Genomic DNA, 17,272 nt, shown 5'->3' with positions numbered 1-17,272 from the left:
CAAAATGTACCCGTTTCGGTGACTGTTCCATTATATCCTACATATTTCGTTTCTATTCCTGTTCTTATATCAATTTCAAGCAACCGCATTGAACTTCAAAACCAGCCTCTGGCCCCTCGGATGAACCGTGTAAGCATCGATCGCTTCGATGTCCGTATCATCCACAATCGTAGTCTCGAAATTCGAATAAATTGCCGCGACAACCAGTTTCGATTCTAGCATGACACCGGCCGTTAGCAAACTGCCGAACTCCAGACCTCGCCCCCCAGCGCAGAAACTGTGACTTCTTACCTTGCAGCGCCAAATTACTCCCCACGCACATGCGGCCCCCGCTCCCAAAAGCCCAGAACCACCGCCGCCGCTCCTCAAGCTCGGCGACCGAGTTCTCGCTCTTCAACCAGCGCTCTGGCCGCCACGCCTCCGGCTCCGGATACACCGCCGGATTGCGATGAAGAGAGTACGCCTGCGCATTCACGCGCGTGTTGGGCGGGATATTCTCGTACCCGGCAAGCGTGCACGAGGGGGCTGGTGTCACGCGGGGCTGGATGCCCGGGATGGGGGCGTGCAGGCGCAGTGTCTCGGTCACAACAGCTTCGAGGAGCGGAAGGCTGTCGATGGCCTTGGGCGAGGGCAGCTCGGCACCTGGGGACGTGAGCGGCGGTTTCAGGGTGCGCAGTTCGGCGCGGAGCTGCGTCTGGATCTCCGGGTGTTGCGAGAGTTCCCAGAAGAGATATGTGAGGCCGACGGCGCTCGTTTCGAATCCTGCGGTTAGCTGGTCGTAGATCTCGCAGGCGATGTCGTTCTTTTGTTGGAGTGGTGCGGGCTTGCTGCCCTCTTTAGCGCTTTGCTTGTCGAGTGCGTGTTTGAGTTGCTTGTACACCACCGGTTCGATGGAGGGGTCGGTGGAGTCGAGTGAGCGTGCGGCTTTGTCGCACAGATTGAGGACCCAGGCGTCTAGGGCCTCGTTCGCCTGGTCGCAGTGTTTCGGGATCACGCGCCAGCCGAGGCGCTTCAATCGGGGGGCGAGGTTGGGCACTTCTTGGTGGTAGAATTCGTATGGTTTGCGGCTGAAGTAGAGATGGAGCCAGTGCTTTCGATATTCATCGTCTTGGAGGTGATTGGTGCCGTTGGCCAGACCTAGGAGGTAGGCCGAGACAAAGTCCATCGTCAGGCCCATATTGAGATCATGGACGTCGATTGGCTTTTCGGTCGATGCGGCCGATTGGATGATTGGCAGAAGGCGTTCGACGACCACCGCATGAGAGATCTTTTGCAGGTGTGGCGATGACTGCAGCGTAGACTTGGAGTATACATTGGACAGCATCCTCTTCCGGATCGAATGGGGCTTTGAGCCAATCATTGTGAACATGCTCACAGTGCTATGATCCGGTATGAGTATAGAAATTTAGGGCTATTGTGGGAGATCGCAGTTGACTCACTCAAGAGATCCAAAGACCCGCGGATACCATTCGTGCTTCTCGAACCCCCCGGTATAAACCGACTTGATGCCACCCTCCACGCAGTTCACAGAGATCTCTGACGGGCCCAGACGGACAATCGGTCCCAGCCGCGCATGTGCAGCTTGGATGGTCCGGTTATTCGTCATGCGGAACCTCCTCCAGAGTATCCACGCCGGCGATATGGGAGCACTCCAATGCGCATTGGGGATCTTGGCAAGAGGGGATACGAATGCCGGGTATATGATAGCCTTGTAGACAAAGGCCAGAAGCAGTACGACAATTGACACGGAGGAAATCGAAACTGCCATCTTGAAGCTTGAAGTTGGCAGATGTTTCCCCAAGTCTTGCGTGTTACATCGAAAGGAACCGGGCTCTTATCTTGCGGGGGGCTGTTAGGTAATTGGAGAGCCCCGCTTGGAAGTTAAAGAGGAGCCGTGAAAGGCTCGCGAGTGCACCAACTGATTGTAATGGAAAGTCGATGCGGATGGCACCCTATGCGCCTCAAAACGGTCCAACCAGGTGGCCGCCATTACATCCTCGTCTGGTCATCAGGATGATAAGCGATTTGATATGACCTCATTCCACCCCGAGTGCTAACTAGGCTCTTCATGTAAATAGACAATTCTCAACGAGAAGGGTTTTGCACTTATTAGTAACTAGTGGACATATTCATAGATGCGGTGAGAGAGACTGCACTTCTCTTCCATGTAGCGCTGGGTTACATTGGCCTCCCGCCAGTGCCTCCGACGTATGCAATCCGAGACGAGCTTGATTGTAAACCCCCCTAAACTTCAACCGACACCATTCATGCATGATTTTCCTAAGGATAAGGATAAGTAGCTGGAGTGCTCCGAGTCGAATACCCGGAAGTGCTGTCTCGCTTTGTCCTCTTCGGCCGGTGGGCTATCACTAATTCTCCACATGCCCTTCTTTCACGCTTCTGGTTATGGTGATTGGGCACGCATTTGGTCACATTTGCCCTCGATCCCTCAAACTTGCAAAGATTCACGAGCCCATACTGGGGAATACGGAGAAGCAGAAGTCTACCGAGTATTCAAGGCCGAGGAGGGTTTGGATTTTATTCAGACAGGTTTAGCTTGAGCCCAACTCCTCCAGCATCTGGTGCGAGGTATATGTACTGTACAGTGCACTAAAAACAAAATCCCAACTCCCATGCGATCACGCACCACGAAACAATAAGCCTGGACCTATTGGAGGCAAATTGGCGTGGCGCGTGTAAATTGCTTGCGAAGATCATAAACGCCCATCAAAAGACCAGTCGAACCGTCTAGCCCAGCACACCGTCCTTCTTCCGTGGCCCAACAACCTTGGGGTACATTCTCATCAGGTGGTAGTTGACGGTGTTCTTCTTCTTCTCCTGCTTTTTCTGTTCGTGAAAAGATGCGGTTAGTGGACTGCCCAATTGAATCGTGGGGATTGAAGAAGTCGTACCGGTGCGTCCATGCATGCGCGGAGTTGTGTAGCCATCGCAGCGCAGCCTTCGGAGTTGTAGCCCTGGGAAGCCCAGCAGTCTATCAAAAAGTAGTCTCGTTAGCATGTTTCAGCCCGCTGATTCCAGGGCTCAAAGGGCGTGAAAGCAGCGTTCGACCGACCAATGGCCGGCTGGCAAGGATAGGAAATGAGCCAATTGACATACTCAGCATCGCCGACATGATCGTCACGCAGTTGTTCTGCTCGTTCTCGTTGGGTCGGCGAACACGCAGGTGGTTGATGGTGTTCAACCGGATCGGGTTGAGGCGGGTGGAAACGTTCTTGGGCGGCATTTTGAGACAGTGGAAGCACGCGCTGTAGAAGGCAAAAGAGAGTTCTGAAAGGGCGTGGATGGCTCCCTGCGACAACGATCGGCGAGACTTGATCTGCGATGAAGCAGCAACAAAATCCCTGGAAGTTTCGTCTCCGCGGAGGTGGATGAGTCAGCGGCCTGCCTCGCCACTGTCAACGTAGTTTCCAATGATTGATAACAGGAATCACTTTCTTCTACCCGCTTTGCTGTGGCTATTCACCTCTTCACCGAATATGTCTAGCCAACCGCTTCGGACCATACCCCGGCGTGCTGCGCTATGTGCTGCGCTATGTGCTGCGAAAGCTCCGACGGCCCCCGCGGCCTGTTTCCGCATCCCATACCAGCATAGAAACAACTCTACATCGGCACAAACGAAAGCAAATGAGGGTTCAGATAATGGGCATTCCGAAGAGGAGAACGAAGGAGCCATGTCACGTCGCCTCTCGCAGATGACTGAGGATGCAATGCTCGAAGGTGGACGAACGGCGCAACGCAATATTGAACATGCGGGATTCTCGGAGGAACTAAAAAGAGAGCTCGAAGAGCGAGTCAAAGCTGCCTCATTTAAGAGTGAAAATGCGGCTGCCCACTCCATCCTCAATATGCCGGTATGATCGCGATACAGTCTACGACCCCTTCCCATCCGACAAATATACATGAACTAATCGTCCATACATCTGCAGGCGAGTGCAGGACAAGGCACCCGAGAGACAGCTGCGGCCCCGGCATGGACAGGAACCGAAAGCCTTGCAGACTCAGCGCTGCGCATGTTAGACGACGCGAGCAAACCGATCCGCAGGCCCTATAAAATACCTCAGCCCGTTGACCTTCGCCCGGCGCCGAAAGTAAAACATACGCCTGGTTCTCGTCTAGCCAAGGCTAAAGAACAGACTTCGGCATATGCGATGAGCAAGAGCGCCGGTCTCACAGAAGAAGAGCGAAATGAAATGCGCCGCGAGATGCGAGATATGCTATCCCCAGGCGCCCACGAAATGCCCATATCCATTGGAGGCCTCACGTCGCTTGCGAACCAACGGATTGACGATGCTATCGCACGAGGGCAATTCAAAAAGATCCCTCGGGGAAAGGGTGTCAACACCGAGACCGATTATAATGCCAATAGCGCCTTTATTGATACGACCGATTATTTCATGAATAAGATCATCCAGAGGCAGGAGATTGTTCCTCCATGGATCGAAAAGCAACAGGAAATCTTGACGGAACTCAACCGGTTCCGGCAGCGTATTCGTGCTGAATGGAGGCGGCATGCGGCGAGATTAATCGCGTCTCAAGGAGGGTCTTTGGAAGATCAGATGAGAAGGGCTCGCGCACACGCTGCCGCGGAAGTACGATTAGAGGAAAAGGCACGAATAGAAGCAGAATTAAGCGACACCAGCCCTGCGGAGGAACCTTCATCCTCAGAAATCAAACGCGATGGCCGGATCGCGTCAAGTCAACCCTCTGGGCCAGCTGGACACACTTCTGAAGAAGCGGAGTCGCTTCCGCATCTTCCTCCGCTGCGAGACCCAGATTACATGTCGATCGAACGATCATACCACGAGCTGTCAGTGCAGAAGCTTAACAGTCTCATTAGATCCTACAATCTTCAGGCACCGCGTTCAGCACAAAAACCTTATATCAGTCTCGACCGAGAATTGAGGGCCTGTTATGCGGAGGTTGCGCCAGGGCTAGCTGAGGAGATCCGGCGACGTACAACGGAACGAGCCCGTGGACCAGTCGCTTCCTCATCTCCTTCGAGTATCCTTGGCTCTCTTGGCCCTGGGCCCTCGGTGACTGTGTATGAGGAGGATAAGGCCAAGGGGTATGGCATGAAGGAATTCTGGCGAGACCTCTTTGCCAAAGATAAAAATTGAGCTTGATTAAGCGAATAAGGTATAATAGCTGCTACTCATAAACACTGTATCGCATACCCGGAACGAACCCACCAAGCGAATTATCATAGACCTCAAGACAACCAATTACATGAACCGTGCACATACCATTTTCAAGTCACTCAGAGAGCCTTCCCCTTCACATGTACTCGCGAAGAACATGCAGCTCCTCCTTGTTGCAAGTGGTTTGGTATTGTTTCCCAGCATTTGAGGCATGCTGGCTCTGCTCAAGCTCCAGTTGACTGAGCTTCATTTTCTTCAGTTATCGATCGCGGAAAGCAAGGTGCCCGATTGAGTCGATCAGCTGAAGCTATTTTCGGCCTTTCCGAATGTACCCCCGTACCGCGAGGAGTTTGCCCCCCAAACAGCCGAGCTCGCCACACAATATCCAAATGAAGATACGCCATCCATATAGTGAGATGAGATCTGCTGCGGGGTATTCTCTCCAGGCCCGGGCCTCGAGCGGCATCGCAAACACGCTGAGAAGGACGAAAACGATGACATGCATGAGCTCGGAAAGGAAATGCCGCACAAGCCATGGTTTGGCCTGACGCCATGACTGGATGCGACATGGCATGGGGAGACCATGGGAGATATTGTTGTGCTCTTCAGCTTGGAACTGCCGTTCGAATCGGCACCGGAAGCTTTGCCCTCTCCATCTCGTTATCCTCCAGCTAATGAGGCATAATATACCAAGCTGCAGGAAGAACCCAATTATTTGTGCGGAATTTTCGCTCACTCCGTCAAACATGTGCCAGTATCGAGTGTTTGGGATCTCACTAGGATTCATGCCGATGACATCTCGACAGAAGGTGGTGATATCTTTATCCATAGTGATGTTTGGATTCATTGTGATGTTCGACGTGATATCGCGCTTGAGAGGAATGATGAATTGATGCCAGGGGATCTTCGGCCACTTCCCAAACCAGCTCGATTGGCCCAGGTCTGAGTCTCCAAAGGGGAGTCGTGATATCACCTCGGTGTCACCGACCCAGATTTCGTGTATACCATTGCGCTGTTCGTAGAAGTTCTCGGAGCGGACGCCGTTGATCACCGAAACGTTGTGGCCCATGGCAGATCGATAAGATATGATGTTAAACCATGAATGGTAGAAGGGATATGTCCAGTGAGCAAAAGGACTTCACGCTCTGGAAACTCTAGAGTGAAACGGAAGCTCCGAAGCAGAAGGTGCTAGCCAGAGCTTCGGATGACCGGCAAATGACAGCGCTTGCCAGATGCCGTCATCAATTCTCACATAAACCTCTATTCGGTTGTTGCAGCTGACCCTTGTACTATCCTAATGAAGGTCGTAAGCTCACTATAGGCTGTCTACGGCTACAGTGTTTGTCAGGGTTAATACGTGTCGCCCCTTATGGAGGGGCTTTAAACATGGATTCAATTAAAACATAACAATACAGAGGGTACTTGAAATGGTCACCGTAAGTGTCTGCAAGTTTCAAAGAGGAATCATTACCCCTGTTACGTCGACATACTCGCTTATTGTTATGTCCCCCCAGAAGCTGTCTGAAATGTCTTCGCCTTTGGCAATTAGAACACTCCTAGGGGTCAGCTGAATGTTGAGTCGATTGATGCAGGTATTTTGTCCAAAAAGGACGCCAACGAATCCATTAGGCATGCGAGATGCCGGCGTGATTGACGCTATGGACGTGCTGACCGCAGACCGATTCGAGAGTGCAATTTGGGCTTCGACTTGGCAAATAACGCCATCTGCTGACCGATATGGATCGTGGATAGGATCCTGGAGGTAGCGTCGAAAGCTTTCTGGCAGTAGCTCCTCCGCTACGGTGGTGTAACCGGCGCCCGTATCAAAAATCATTTGTGCGTTGATCTTGCACGTCGTCTCCCCCACATTGCCGTCGATTCCTTGTAGAGACAGTGTGCCTCGCACTGTAGGAATATAAGGATTCGTAAGTCCAGCTATAAGGTGTATTAAGGGTTCAGAAAAGCTTTCCTGCGCGTGTTTGCGGGCTAGCTTATCATCTGGGTTCACCGAAATCGAGTAGGTGTCAAATAATCCATGTACGGTGCTTTGAAGGAGAAGCCCATTTTGAACCGAGTTGATGGACGCCGCATGGTTTCCCGAATCCGTATTAGTGATGAACTGGCTGAAATTGTTCTGAACCCAAATTCTTTCCTTCTCAAGAGGGAATATATGGAAGATCAAGCAGAAGTCTCGCTCCCTCTCCAAAACCTCCTCCATGTTCTTGGAGTGGCAATCAATGAAGCGCGCCTCAATATCCAAACTACAGTCCCTTTTCGGACTACTTGGCAAGAGGCTTTAAAGACAGTTGAAGTGTCGCTGGGCAATCTCGGCCAGGAACTAGTCGTATTTCCCCCGCCGCCCCCCAGTCATCGGCGACTAGCACGGCAATCGGTCCTGAAATCTCCGCCGTCCAGCTCCCTCCTAGATCTTTGTGGTGCCGGGCGCCCAATCAGGTCAAGAGTTGACCTTGAATCCTTACCCGCCTAACCCCCTCTAACAGCAGAGGCTCGTCAGCAAATCCGCGACATGGGTGTTTTTATTTGAGCTCCTCATAGGCATATAAATACAGGCACCCAGTCTTATAAGAAGGAAGTCGCAACTACTCCCGAATAGGTCATGTGCACGTCATCATTTTCAGTCGAATATAAGACGAAAGTAAGATGAAAGTAAGATGAAAGTAAGATTGTCACGGGCCAAGGCCCGGTGTTGATCACGTAGGACACGTGACCTTGGCGTACTAATAGCGGAGGACCGGCGTATTAAACTCCTTTCCTTAAGTTTATCGAACACAGTTCGTGGCCTAGTATAGATTGAATCGAGTCTTACTTTAGCCCTTCACAAAGATGAAAGTAAAATGAAAGTAAGACAAATGTGAGATGAATATAAGATGAATAGATACTGAGATTTATCAGCTATTATCTGATTCTGCCGCTCTATACTACCCTCAATGGTAGCACTGTCCAAACTACTATTATCTAAACATATAAAAAAATAGACAGAGGGACAGTGGGAGTTAGGTATTAGATCAGTTACTATAGCTTTTCCTGCCGCCGCTTACCGCCCTGAGGATCGAAGAGGACCATCCAAACTACAAGGTTGGCAAGGAAGGGACGGAGGTTCGCGAAGGAGTAGATAGGTTGTCGCTGTAGCTCCTCCCTCTCTCTTCTCTCCTTCCCTCCTCTAGTTCTAGTATCTTGAATGCGAGCGCTGTTACTGGTTCTTTTTCTGTTCCTAATGTAGGCCAACATTGACAACCAGGCGGGTTCCCCAAATCCCCAACCGAGACGCGTGATGAGTGGCAGAATCGGCCAACGGCTGACAAGGTTGGTGTTTAGGAGCTTCATACGATCTAGCTTCTTACTAAAGAAAGCGTCCTAACTATAACTAACTAAGACGAATTGGATGAGGCAAACCTGAGACAAATATGGGAGACTTGACACGGAAGGATCTAAGTTTTAGTCACATCGAATTCGGGCCTTCTCGACTATCGATTGGCTCCCGCAAGTGATCACCTTGCATGAGGGCGCTTAGCGACAACCAACGACAGGTGCGCCTCTCCTTGTCTTCGCAGCTCTGATCAACCCTTTCACGCTGTCACACCATGATGACTTTCTGTTTTATACGAGTCTTCCCCTCCCCTGCCGCCCCATCACCTTCCACACTATGTGCCTCTCTCTGAGATTCGTCCCTGCACGGTTCGCCATGTCGATCAGTCACGTCTGACGGAACCTCCACTTAAATTGCATTCTCTTTTCCCTGCTGCATCGAGTTCCTGTCACAGGTCCTGGCAATGACTACCTTCTCAGTCACCTCCCAGGTTCCCTTTCTCCTCCTGTTGCCCCTCTTGCAGATAGTCCCCGTCTTTGCTTCCACGGAAGTACATGTCGAACGTTCAGCCAACTCGGATGAACACCGTCCTGTAGACAAATCCCTGCTTGCCGTTCAGGTCGGGAGTATTGCTGGCTCCTACGTGATCTTCACCGCGGTTCTTCTAGCGCTTCTACTGTTCGTCGGGAGAAGACTACGACGAACAGTACACTCGTCAAACTATTCTCTGCAGATGCAAATGCTGAAGCCGCTTACAGGGTCTATGATTATGGACCCAAGCCCCATTTCGCCCACAGCTCAAACCCTACCCAGCCCCTCTCAATCCAATAAATTTCAGTCTTGGGGCAGCCTCCCAAGAGCAGGTCGTCCCTCGCAAACATCCTTCAACGACAGCATGGTGACCGTCGACGAAGGCGTCCTGGCCAATGACCGCCAGCGAGCCCAGGATGAAATGGAAATGCTTTACGCCGCGGTTATGGAGCAGGATGCGCAAAAGGCCGCTGGTCTGAACATTTCATCTGTGAGAGACTCCGAGTCGCAGTCTCCGGACAGTCAGTATACTAGTCCTTTCTCGGAGCGCACAGCTTCACAAATCTCTGTCGCTCCCCCGCCCGTGCCACCAAAATCACCAAGGCCCTCTGCTGGATCTCGACTGTCCAAACTTTTCAGCTCCAGGTCAAGCACTCATTCGGACGGTGGGAAGTTGAAGTCACCGAAACAGCCCGTCCGCAAATTGGGAATTTCCTCTCCCATGGCTTCTCCAGATATGAATGCCTCGCATTCATACGGCGAGAACCAGGCCCCTATGTCCCCGCGATTTTACACCCCTGGGCCCCCCACCATCAGCTCCTACCCGAGCAGGTGCCTCGGTCGGATTCATGGCGCCTCCGTCAGGACGTGCACCGGCTCCTGCTCCTCTGAGCCTCAACGCGGCCGCCCAGCCTCTGAACAAGCTGCCCTTCCGTGATGCCTATCCGCTGCAAAGTGCCCCAGCCACCAAGACCACCATCCTAGAGCGTCCGCAAAACCGCAATGGGCCGATCACAGGCATGCCCACCCCTTACAGCCCGTACATGCCTTTCACCCCCGTAACGCCGTTTACACCGGGGCGGACCGTGACAAGGAAACAGCGCAAGCGCGAGGAGAAGGAAGCCGGCCTTCATGTTCTGAACGAGGACGATCTAGTGAAAGACGACCAGGACATCTGGGGATAACTCATTCAAGTATGGGACTTTGAATTTTGGCGTTTGGGGGACTAGTATGATGTATATTGCACGCCCAGGAGGTGGCATGATGTATACACTCACTGTATTTCGTTAGTATTCATCGGACGGAAGTCATACTGAGTTTCATTTCTGCAAAATCTATATCTCTACTAGTATTGGTCTAAAGCAGTAAGCATGAAATGGTATTATTGCTTCTTCAGATGCTGCGTCCCCCGAATTATTGCCTCCGCATAATCCGCCCTGCTGCCCGCTTGCTCCAGAGCCAGAAGGGCTTGGATCGTGCACCCTCTTGGAGAAGAGATACTCTCCCGCAGCACAGCTGGATGGATTCCGGACTCCAGTGCAGCAGACAACCCCCTGATCCCTTTCAAAAGCAGCTGCATCGCGTCAGGACGCTTCAGCCCTTCCGCCACACAGCCATCGAGGATACCTTCGATTGGAACCGTCATCGCCGCCAGCGCAGCACCAACCAGCACAGATGCCAGATCCATCTGGCTCTGCGGCAGATACTTGATATCCCCAATTTGCGTGAAGATCCAGTCCGTCACTCCTCTGAGTTCCGGTGGGAAATCCTCTCCCGGCTCCTCAATCGTAGTCATCGACTCGCGGAACTGCGCACCCATGTTAGGAATCGCTTTCATGATATACGGCTGCGGACATTCCTCGGTCGAAGACTGTTTGATGATGCGGGCGAGATTCTGCGGCGTCTGGCCTGCTAAGAGGCTGATCACGAGTTTTCCAGCGATTGCCTTCTTGACTCCCTCGAGGCTGAGGAGGTCATCGGCCATGAAGGGCTTGAAGCCAAGGACAATGTAGTCGGCTGCCTGCATGCTCTCGATCATTTTCGCTGACACAACATGGACATACTGCTGATGCGCTTCTGAGATGGACGCCTTGAGGCGTTCGGCGGATGGGGCCGTCTTGGTACAAGCAATGAACTTGGAAATTGGCCGTGCCTGGGACTGGTCGCTGGGGTGAGGGAAGGCTGCTCTCAAAACTCCGTGTAAGATTGCACCTCCCATGTTTCCTGTGGAATTGTAAGCGGTTTGAGTCATCTGCTGGCTGGGGACACCCCTACCGCATCCTACAAAGGCAATTGTACGCTCTTGCGACGGCATTCTGACCTGGACTCGTAATGCCCTTTTCAACGACAGCCTTTACGAAGTTGTACAATGGGAAATGATTGTAATGGAAGTGTGAAATGCCACTGGGTCGAGATAACGAGCATGGGGTATGCGGGTGGGGTATCCGACTTCGCTCGGTTGAGCCTTCCGACACGTTCAGTCCTACGGGAGTTGGTCTGCTACATGCTATCTTGGAAATCTGACAGTCTCCATTATTTTCCGCCTACTGATACATGTGCGCATGGGAAGTCTGTCGAGATACTGAATTTCATGTCAAAAGCATGGGAGCCGGGGAACGTCAAACCTAATGAGATCTACCAATTGGGGTCCCTTTGATATGTTCCGTCACCACTCAAGCTTAAGAAAACTCCATATCACCGGGCCGTTTCACTGGACATGAAGCACATCACGATTGAACAAGACCAATCTAAACAATCATAGGATCGGATAGACTTCCACCCTCCAGGGCTGGATGGTCATGGTGGCCATCTTTGCCAGATTTGCAGCTGAGAGGGGAGGAAAGCTCTTCGCCTTCATTCTTGCTCTCATCATTGCTGTCGTCCCCCTCCGAGCCATCCACCGGAAGGACGCGTCGTATCTGCACAAGTAGACGATGCCAAGACATGTAACAAGCATTTTTCGATTTCCCCGTGAGAGCGGCCATTTTGGAGTAGTTGACCTTGACATCTGTAAGATTCCACTTGATCTAGGATAGATTGGGGAGGCCCTGAGGCCTTGGGTATTATCCACATTGACTGGAGGCTCAGCTGAGGCAACACCCGCGATCAGGTGTTCCAGCTGGTGTCGAGTGAGTGTAATGTCTCCGAGCTTGAGAGGGCCAGATTCGCGCTTTTTGCCCTTTTCAGAAGACCGTTTTGAAATGCTCTTTTTAGAACGTGCCATCGAGAGAACGATGTCGGGCAGTGGTGAGCTATGTGTCGCTGATGATTTAAGGCAAGTGACGAGTACAAGGCGCGAGATATCCAGTACCAAGTTGATAGGGCGGTCACGTTGACCAAGTTTTTAAGAAGAGAGAGAAAAATAAACACGAAAAGTACCCATCTGAACACTTTCTAAGCGGAACTCTCCATGCGTCACTAGGCCATACCAGAAATATGAGAATCGAGACTAAATGGCGGAGTTCAGAGTGGGTGATCCTCGATGTCCGAGGCGTAGATGCCCTTGGTCCCCTGGCTCTCCTTCGCACATAAAGAACAAGCTATTGGATCCGAGACTATGAATCATATTATGCATATGAGCCTTGTTTTCTGCAGGGTATCTAGACACACGCATTACTTTCCTGATCATAGTCCTTCTTGACATCTCCAGTAAGCATGGTATCAGCAAGAAAGGAATTGGCTATGGCTCATAGGAAGCTAAAAGAATAATGGTAATAAAAGCCACACGGAAACCCTCTCTCTTTTTTATCTGCAATCAGTGAGTAATATGCTGCAGAACTGGTATACTACACACAAGTGACGCTCATCCTTCAGCTGTGTTTTGTAACTCACATCCTGCACTTGGGCACGCTGTAAAAACTCTAGAGGATGAGGCACTTTGGGAAACGATGGTTGGTATGCCTCGCCAAGATGAGCTCGAGAATTGCAGACATGCGGAGAGTGTTACATGATCACCTTATATTGCTGGGAACCCCGGGAAGTTGGGAGCATATGGAGGTCTCAGGTACAACTTCAACCCGCCAAGTTGAACCACCTAGCCATTGACTAATCATTAGTTACAACCTTCGAAGTTAGATCAGAATGTTCTCCTGCACAAGTCGATGCCATCCGGTCTGGCAGTCATGTATACATTCTCAAGTCAGGCAGAACCTCGGTTGCTGTAAGTCTCCCACGGCCACATGAAGCAAAGCTGATATCTAACGCCAAAAGTGACCAAACAAAAACTGAAGCACGTCGCTCAGACCATTGACAAAGCTCAGAAAAGTGTCCACTTAGGTTCTGACCGAGCGGGGAAAAGAGCTTGTGCTGGCCTCTTTGCTTCTGGCTATTGTCCCGTGCCGTCAGGGGCCGGTATGCAAAGATCTGATCTTATTTACTGGAGGCATCGTCATATTCGTTCATCCACATTCGAGGTGAAATAGGCTCTGGGAATTATTGGAGCCTAGTCATGGGGTTCGGACTTGATGGCAACTTCATCAGGAAAAGGCTTCCGGGCCCAGACTCTCTTTCCACGCTGATAGGGATGATAATGAGGATTCTTCAGGGCCTTTCGCATCTCAGCGATATAGACCAGAACTTCCTCCTTGGTCCAGGGGACCGGGTCGCCAAACTTCGTGAGCAGGTACATCGAATAGCCCTCCATCCCAGCTAGCCAATGCTGGACATTGACAAGACCGGCTTCTTTCAAAGACTTATCACGGGGCCACGCGCCGATGGGCCACTTGTCGTATTTCTCGTGGACGTCGACGAATCCGGCCTTTTCGATTGTCGCGCGCATCGTCTTCGTAATGTCGAGAGGTCTGCCGCTCTTCTCCCCCGCGGCGGAGAATCGGGGTCCCCATGTGCGGAGAATGCTATCAGGAGGGATACTATCATCGTCACAATCCACCACTAAATTCATTTCGATCTGTTCGAACCAGCCGCCGGGCTCAAGGTTATCGTAGCACTGCTTCAGCAAATTATCCCACTCTTCGGGCGAAAAGGCCCCAATGCCATGCCGGAGATGAATCAAATCGAATTTCTGAGTCCAGGTCCACGGTTTGAGAACATCGTCGACTTCCAGGACACAGTTGGGTGGGATCCAGTTCACCGGGGCGGATAAAGATCAACTCCGCGGACCACTGCGTCCGGGAACATATCAGCGACATCGACGGCCCACGACCCCTGGCCGGTGCCGATGTCGAGCACATGCTTTGGTGCCGTGACTGGTGAGTTAAAGAGAGGGTTGGGCTGATCAATATTCATCAGCAGACACAGGATATGTCCGACCTCATAGGTCTCAAACTGGCGCTCGTCGGAGGGGCTGAAATACCCCGAGCTTCGCAGGGTCTGATATCGGCGGCCATTCTCTATGAAGCCTTTATACAAAGACGAGGCGATGGAAGTGGTCTCCGACTTCCAGTCCTCGGGTTCCTGGCCCCGCGCACTCGCGGGCAGATACAGATCTGGGTCTGGCGCGATAGTGAAGTCCGACATGTTTGTACACGGAGAAACCACAGATGGTGCGATTCTGGAAAATTAGGTTGCACGGGCCGTAAGGGACCAGCCGGAATCTTTGGCTCTAAGAAGGATTGCGTCCCACCTACTCCAAGGGCCTCAGCCCTTTTTTCTGTCAAAATCGGAGGCGTCCCGCGCGCAATACCGTCCCATTACCGGGGGAAAGCCTTGCAGTCCCGCGGGTGGTGCCCCTCTGGCCTCCTCCGCCAATTATGACAGCTCGGCCCAGGGCTGTGGTTATGCATGACGCCAAGGTCGGCCGTAACGACTATCTTACCCTAGTGCGGCTTAGGGCCTTGCTATACGATATTGCAGAGTGGGATCAACGCAAAAACGTTGCGGATGGAAGAGTCCATAAGTACGGCAACTCAGTAGTTCAGGACAATGAAAACCAATGGCCAGCCCTTGCTAACCCAATCTACACGATCCGGGCTAAGCGAGGAGCTTAGACACTCTGATCGGCAAAGGTACACGAAGCTCGAGCCCGGAGCGGGTCGTGATCCATCCTTTCCTTCTTAGCTCCGTTACGACAGGTTACTCAGGGTCTCAGACATTGCAACTAACTAATCACGGCCGGGAGGATAATAATACCTCCAACCACGCGGGTCCTCCACACACGTGATGCTCAGACAATCCCCATTGTCTCCTGGCCATGCTGTCATGGAGAGTGAGGAGCGTTGACACACCAGAGCCTCTCAGCGGGAAAGTCCTCCCTGATGTCACATATCGAAGTACATAGCATGTTGCCGTTGCCGAATGGCTGGCCTTCATGGGCACTCACTTTCCTGGCTGCGGCCCTTGCCCGGGTGGTCTTTCGGAGGTACTGGAGTTCTATCAGGGACATTCCGGGCCCGTTCCTGGCATCCTTCTCGAACTTATGGCAAGTCTGGTATATTCTCCAAGGTCACACCGAAGCGAAAGTCATCGAGCTGCACAAAAAGCACGGTAGGCGCATCTACGCTTCTTTGCCCCACAGGATTGGAAGCCAACTAGCGTTCTCTGATGCTAATTAGGTCAGGGTATTTCGTTCGGATCGGGCCGAATGAAGTCAGTGTCTCCCATCCAGATGCTGTCAAGCAGCTTCTCCATGCTCAAATCAAGAAGGTAAGATAGCCTGCCCGCCGCGCTCCCCCCCTTCTCCGCCGGCGCCAAAGAGCGCAAAGCTAAGATATATATGCATAGGGTCCGTGGTACGCGATTATGAGTTTCCCGGACTATCGATATGTGAACCAAATGTCCGAGCTCGACCCGCAAGAGCACATCCGAAAGCAACGAAATATTGCCTCAGGCTACGCGCTCTCGAATATCATCCAACATGAACCGTATTTCGACGCCGTCCTTCGACTCCTAACTACGCGCCTCGACGACTACTGCAAATCGAGACAACCAATCGAGCTTGACCGGTGGTTTACTTTCTTCGCATTCGATGCTGTGGGAGAGGTGATCTTCTCAAAGTCCTTTGGATTTCTGGAACAGGGTAAAGATGTAAGGGACGCGATCAACAATCAGAGACTGTTGGCTCCCTATGCAGCATTTATGGGCTACTACTGCTGGCTTCATAACTTGACGCTAGGCAATCCTCTGCTTAGCCGTCTAGGAATCCAACCATCTTCTCATCTTTTCGATACATGTACCGCTGCTATCGAGGCCCGCAAGAAGAACCCCGCGAAACGAGTTGATATGATGCAGAAATGGCTCGATACTCGTGCCAAGTATCCTGACCGGATGGAGGAAGTTGAGGTTTTCTCTACTGCCGTCGGAACCCTCGGCGCTGGCGGAGATACTGTGGCTGCTACGATCCAGGCCCTTTTCTATTATATGATTCGCCATCCACATTACATGGCTCGCCTACAGGAGGAGCTTGATGCTGCACAGGCTAGTGGGGAACTCTCAGACGTCGTCCAATACTCCGAGACTCAGAAACTACCATTCCTTCAAGCTTGTGTAAGTTTGGTCCTGTTTCAAACGTTGACGTTCTGCTAATTTCTGACCACCTGCATAGATCAAAGAAACTTATCGTTTCCACACTGGAGTTGGCCTCGGTCTCCCCCGTGTCGCGCCAGCTGGTGGTATCACAATCGGCGGGCGATATTTCTCCGAAGGCGTAAGGCAATCCTTCCATTCTAGCTGCCCGTTCTGTTCCCCATGCTCACTTCTTCATCCAGACTGTTCTTAGTGTCAACCCTTGGGTCATCCACCGTAGCACTGAAATCTTCGGGCCTGATTGCGATAGCTTCAATCCAGACCGCTGGCTCCAGCAAGATACCACCTATATCAGCTCCTTCTTGATCCATGTATGTGTAGGCCGTCAAGTCTCATCATCTGATTTGTCACAACTAACATCACTTCAGTGGGGAGCCGGCTATAACGCCTGTCCAGGGCGCAATTTTGCTCAGTTCGAAATTTCCAAGCTCGCAGCCACATTATTTCGCGACTATGCCATTGAGTTCGTCGATGCGAAAAAGGAATGGACGTGGAAGAACCACTTCCTTTGCGTCCCGTACGACTGGCCCTGCAAAATCCAGCGCCGCTCGAAAGTATGATCTGATTTTGAAGGTAATAATCCGGGTCATAACCCAATGGACTAACCATCCACGACATCACCTGTTCAAATTGGACCCGGTGAGGAGAATACATGAATTAGGCACTGAAGGGGCTATTATGAACTGCGTGTTGAATTTTAAGCGTACATAATTATTTCGGGGTGGTGGATGCCCAGGAGGAACATGCCTGTCAGTGCGACAGCCAACCTGGCAAG

The 17,272-nt window shown here is 51.8% G+C and overlaps 10 protein-coding genes across 10 annotated transcripts; 3 read left to right on the top strand and 7 right to left on the bottom strand.

Annotated features, from left to right (window-relative positions):
- Positions 1 to 75: 75 nt before the first annotated feature.
- N7468_001010 (cytochrome P450) lies at positions 76 to 1,768 on the bottom strand (the record flags this gene model as incomplete). The annotated part of the gene is made up of 3 exons (XM_058470307.1): positions 76 to 277; positions 321 to 1,379; positions 1,440 to 1,768. 3 exons carry the CDS (start codon positions 1,766 to 1,768, stop codon positions 76 to 78), a joined length of 1,590 nt encoding a protein of 529 aa, XP_058333448.1.
- A 980-nt stretch (positions 1,769 to 2,748) lies between these two features.
- On the bottom strand, positions 2,749 to 3,244 carry N7468_001009 (mitochondrial 37S ribosomal protein mS37; the record flags this gene model as incomplete). Its single annotated transcript, XM_058470306.1, has 3 exons — positions 2,749 to 2,847; positions 2,913 to 2,992; positions 3,118 to 3,244. 3 exons carry the CDS (start codon positions 3,242 to 3,244, stop codon positions 2,749 to 2,751), a joined length of 306 nt encoding a protein of 101 aa, XP_058333447.1.
- Positions 3,245 to 3,497: 253 nt separating this feature from the next.
- N7468_001008 (DnaJ family domain-containing protein) lies at positions 3,498 to 5,138 on the top strand (the record flags this gene model as incomplete). The annotated part of the gene is made up of 2 exons (XM_058470305.1): positions 3,498 to 3,872; positions 3,948 to 5,138. 2 exons carry the CDS (start codon positions 3,498 to 3,500, stop codon positions 5,136 to 5,138), a joined length of 1,566 nt encoding a protein of 521 aa, XP_058333446.1.
- Positions 5,139 to 5,466: 328 nt separating this feature from the next.
- On the bottom strand, positions 5,467 to 6,228 carry N7468_001007 (uncharacterized protein; the record flags this gene model as incomplete). The annotated part of the gene is made up of 1 exon (XM_058470304.1): positions 5,467 to 6,228. The coding sequence occupies one exon, from the start codon at positions 6,226 to 6,228 to the stop codon at positions 5,467 to 5,469; it is 762 nt and encodes a 253-aa protein (XP_058333445.1).
- A 384-nt stretch (positions 6,229 to 6,612) lies between these two features.
- Positions 6,613 to 7,377, bottom strand: N7468_001006 (uncharacterized protein; the record flags this gene model as incomplete). Its single annotated transcript, XM_058470303.1, has 1 exon — positions 6,613 to 7,377. One exon carries the CDS (start codon positions 7,375 to 7,377, stop codon positions 6,613 to 6,615), a length of 765 nt encoding a protein of 254 aa, XP_058333444.1.
- A 1,573-nt stretch (positions 7,378 to 8,950) lies between these two features.
- Positions 8,951 to 10,202, top strand: N7468_001005 (uncharacterized protein; the record flags this gene model as incomplete). The annotated part of the gene is made up of 2 exons (XM_058470302.1): positions 8,951 to 9,849; positions 9,911 to 10,202. 2 exons carry the CDS (start codon positions 8,951 to 8,953, stop codon positions 10,200 to 10,202), a joined length of 1,191 nt encoding a protein of 396 aa, XP_058333443.1.
- A 197-nt stretch (positions 10,203 to 10,399) lies between these two features.
- Positions 10,400 to 11,332, bottom strand: N7468_001004 (pyrroline-5-carboxylate reductase; the record flags this gene model as incomplete). Its single annotated transcript, XM_058470301.1, has 1 exon — positions 10,400 to 11,332. One exon carries the CDS (start codon positions 11,330 to 11,332, stop codon positions 10,400 to 10,402), a length of 933 nt encoding a protein of 310 aa, XP_058333442.1.
- A 433-nt stretch (positions 11,333 to 11,765) lies between these two features.
- Positions 11,766 to 12,241, bottom strand: N7468_001003 (uncharacterized protein; the record flags this gene model as incomplete). The annotated part of the gene is made up of 2 exons (XM_058470300.1): positions 11,766 to 12,044; positions 12,089 to 12,241. The coding sequence occupies 2 exons, from the start codon at positions 12,239 to 12,241 to the stop codon at positions 11,766 to 11,768; spliced, it is 432 nt and encodes a 143-aa protein (XP_058333441.1).
- Positions 12,242 to 13,459: 1,218 nt separating this feature from the next.
- Positions 13,460 to 14,493, bottom strand: N7468_001002 (class I SAM-dependent methyltransferase; the record flags this gene model as incomplete). Its single annotated transcript, XM_058470299.1, has 2 exons — positions 13,460 to 14,038; positions 14,137 to 14,493. The coding sequence occupies 2 exons, from the start codon at positions 14,491 to 14,493 to the stop codon at positions 13,460 to 13,462; spliced, it is 936 nt and encodes a 311-aa protein (XP_058333440.1).
- Positions 14,494 to 15,747: 1,254 nt separating this feature from the next.
- Positions 15,748 to 16,497, top strand: N7468_001001 (uncharacterized protein; the record flags this gene model as incomplete). The annotated part of the gene is made up of 1 exon (XM_058470298.1): positions 15,748 to 16,497. One exon carries the CDS (start codon positions 15,748 to 15,750, stop codon positions 16,495 to 16,497), a length of 750 nt encoding a protein of 249 aa, XP_058333439.1.
- Positions 16,498 to 17,272: the final 775 nt, after the last annotated feature.

Source organism: Penicillium chermesinum (assembly GCF_028974085.1).
Source record: "Penicillium chermesinum strain IBT 19713 chromosome Unknown utg000002l:1.0-5270490.0:1.0-5274688.0, whole genome shotgun sequence".
Lineage (NCBI taxonomy): Eukaryota > Fungi > Ascomycota > Eurotiomycetes > Eurotiales > Aspergillaceae > Penicillium > Penicillium chermesinum.
This window is presented reverse-complemented; position numbering and strand designations above follow the sequence as displayed.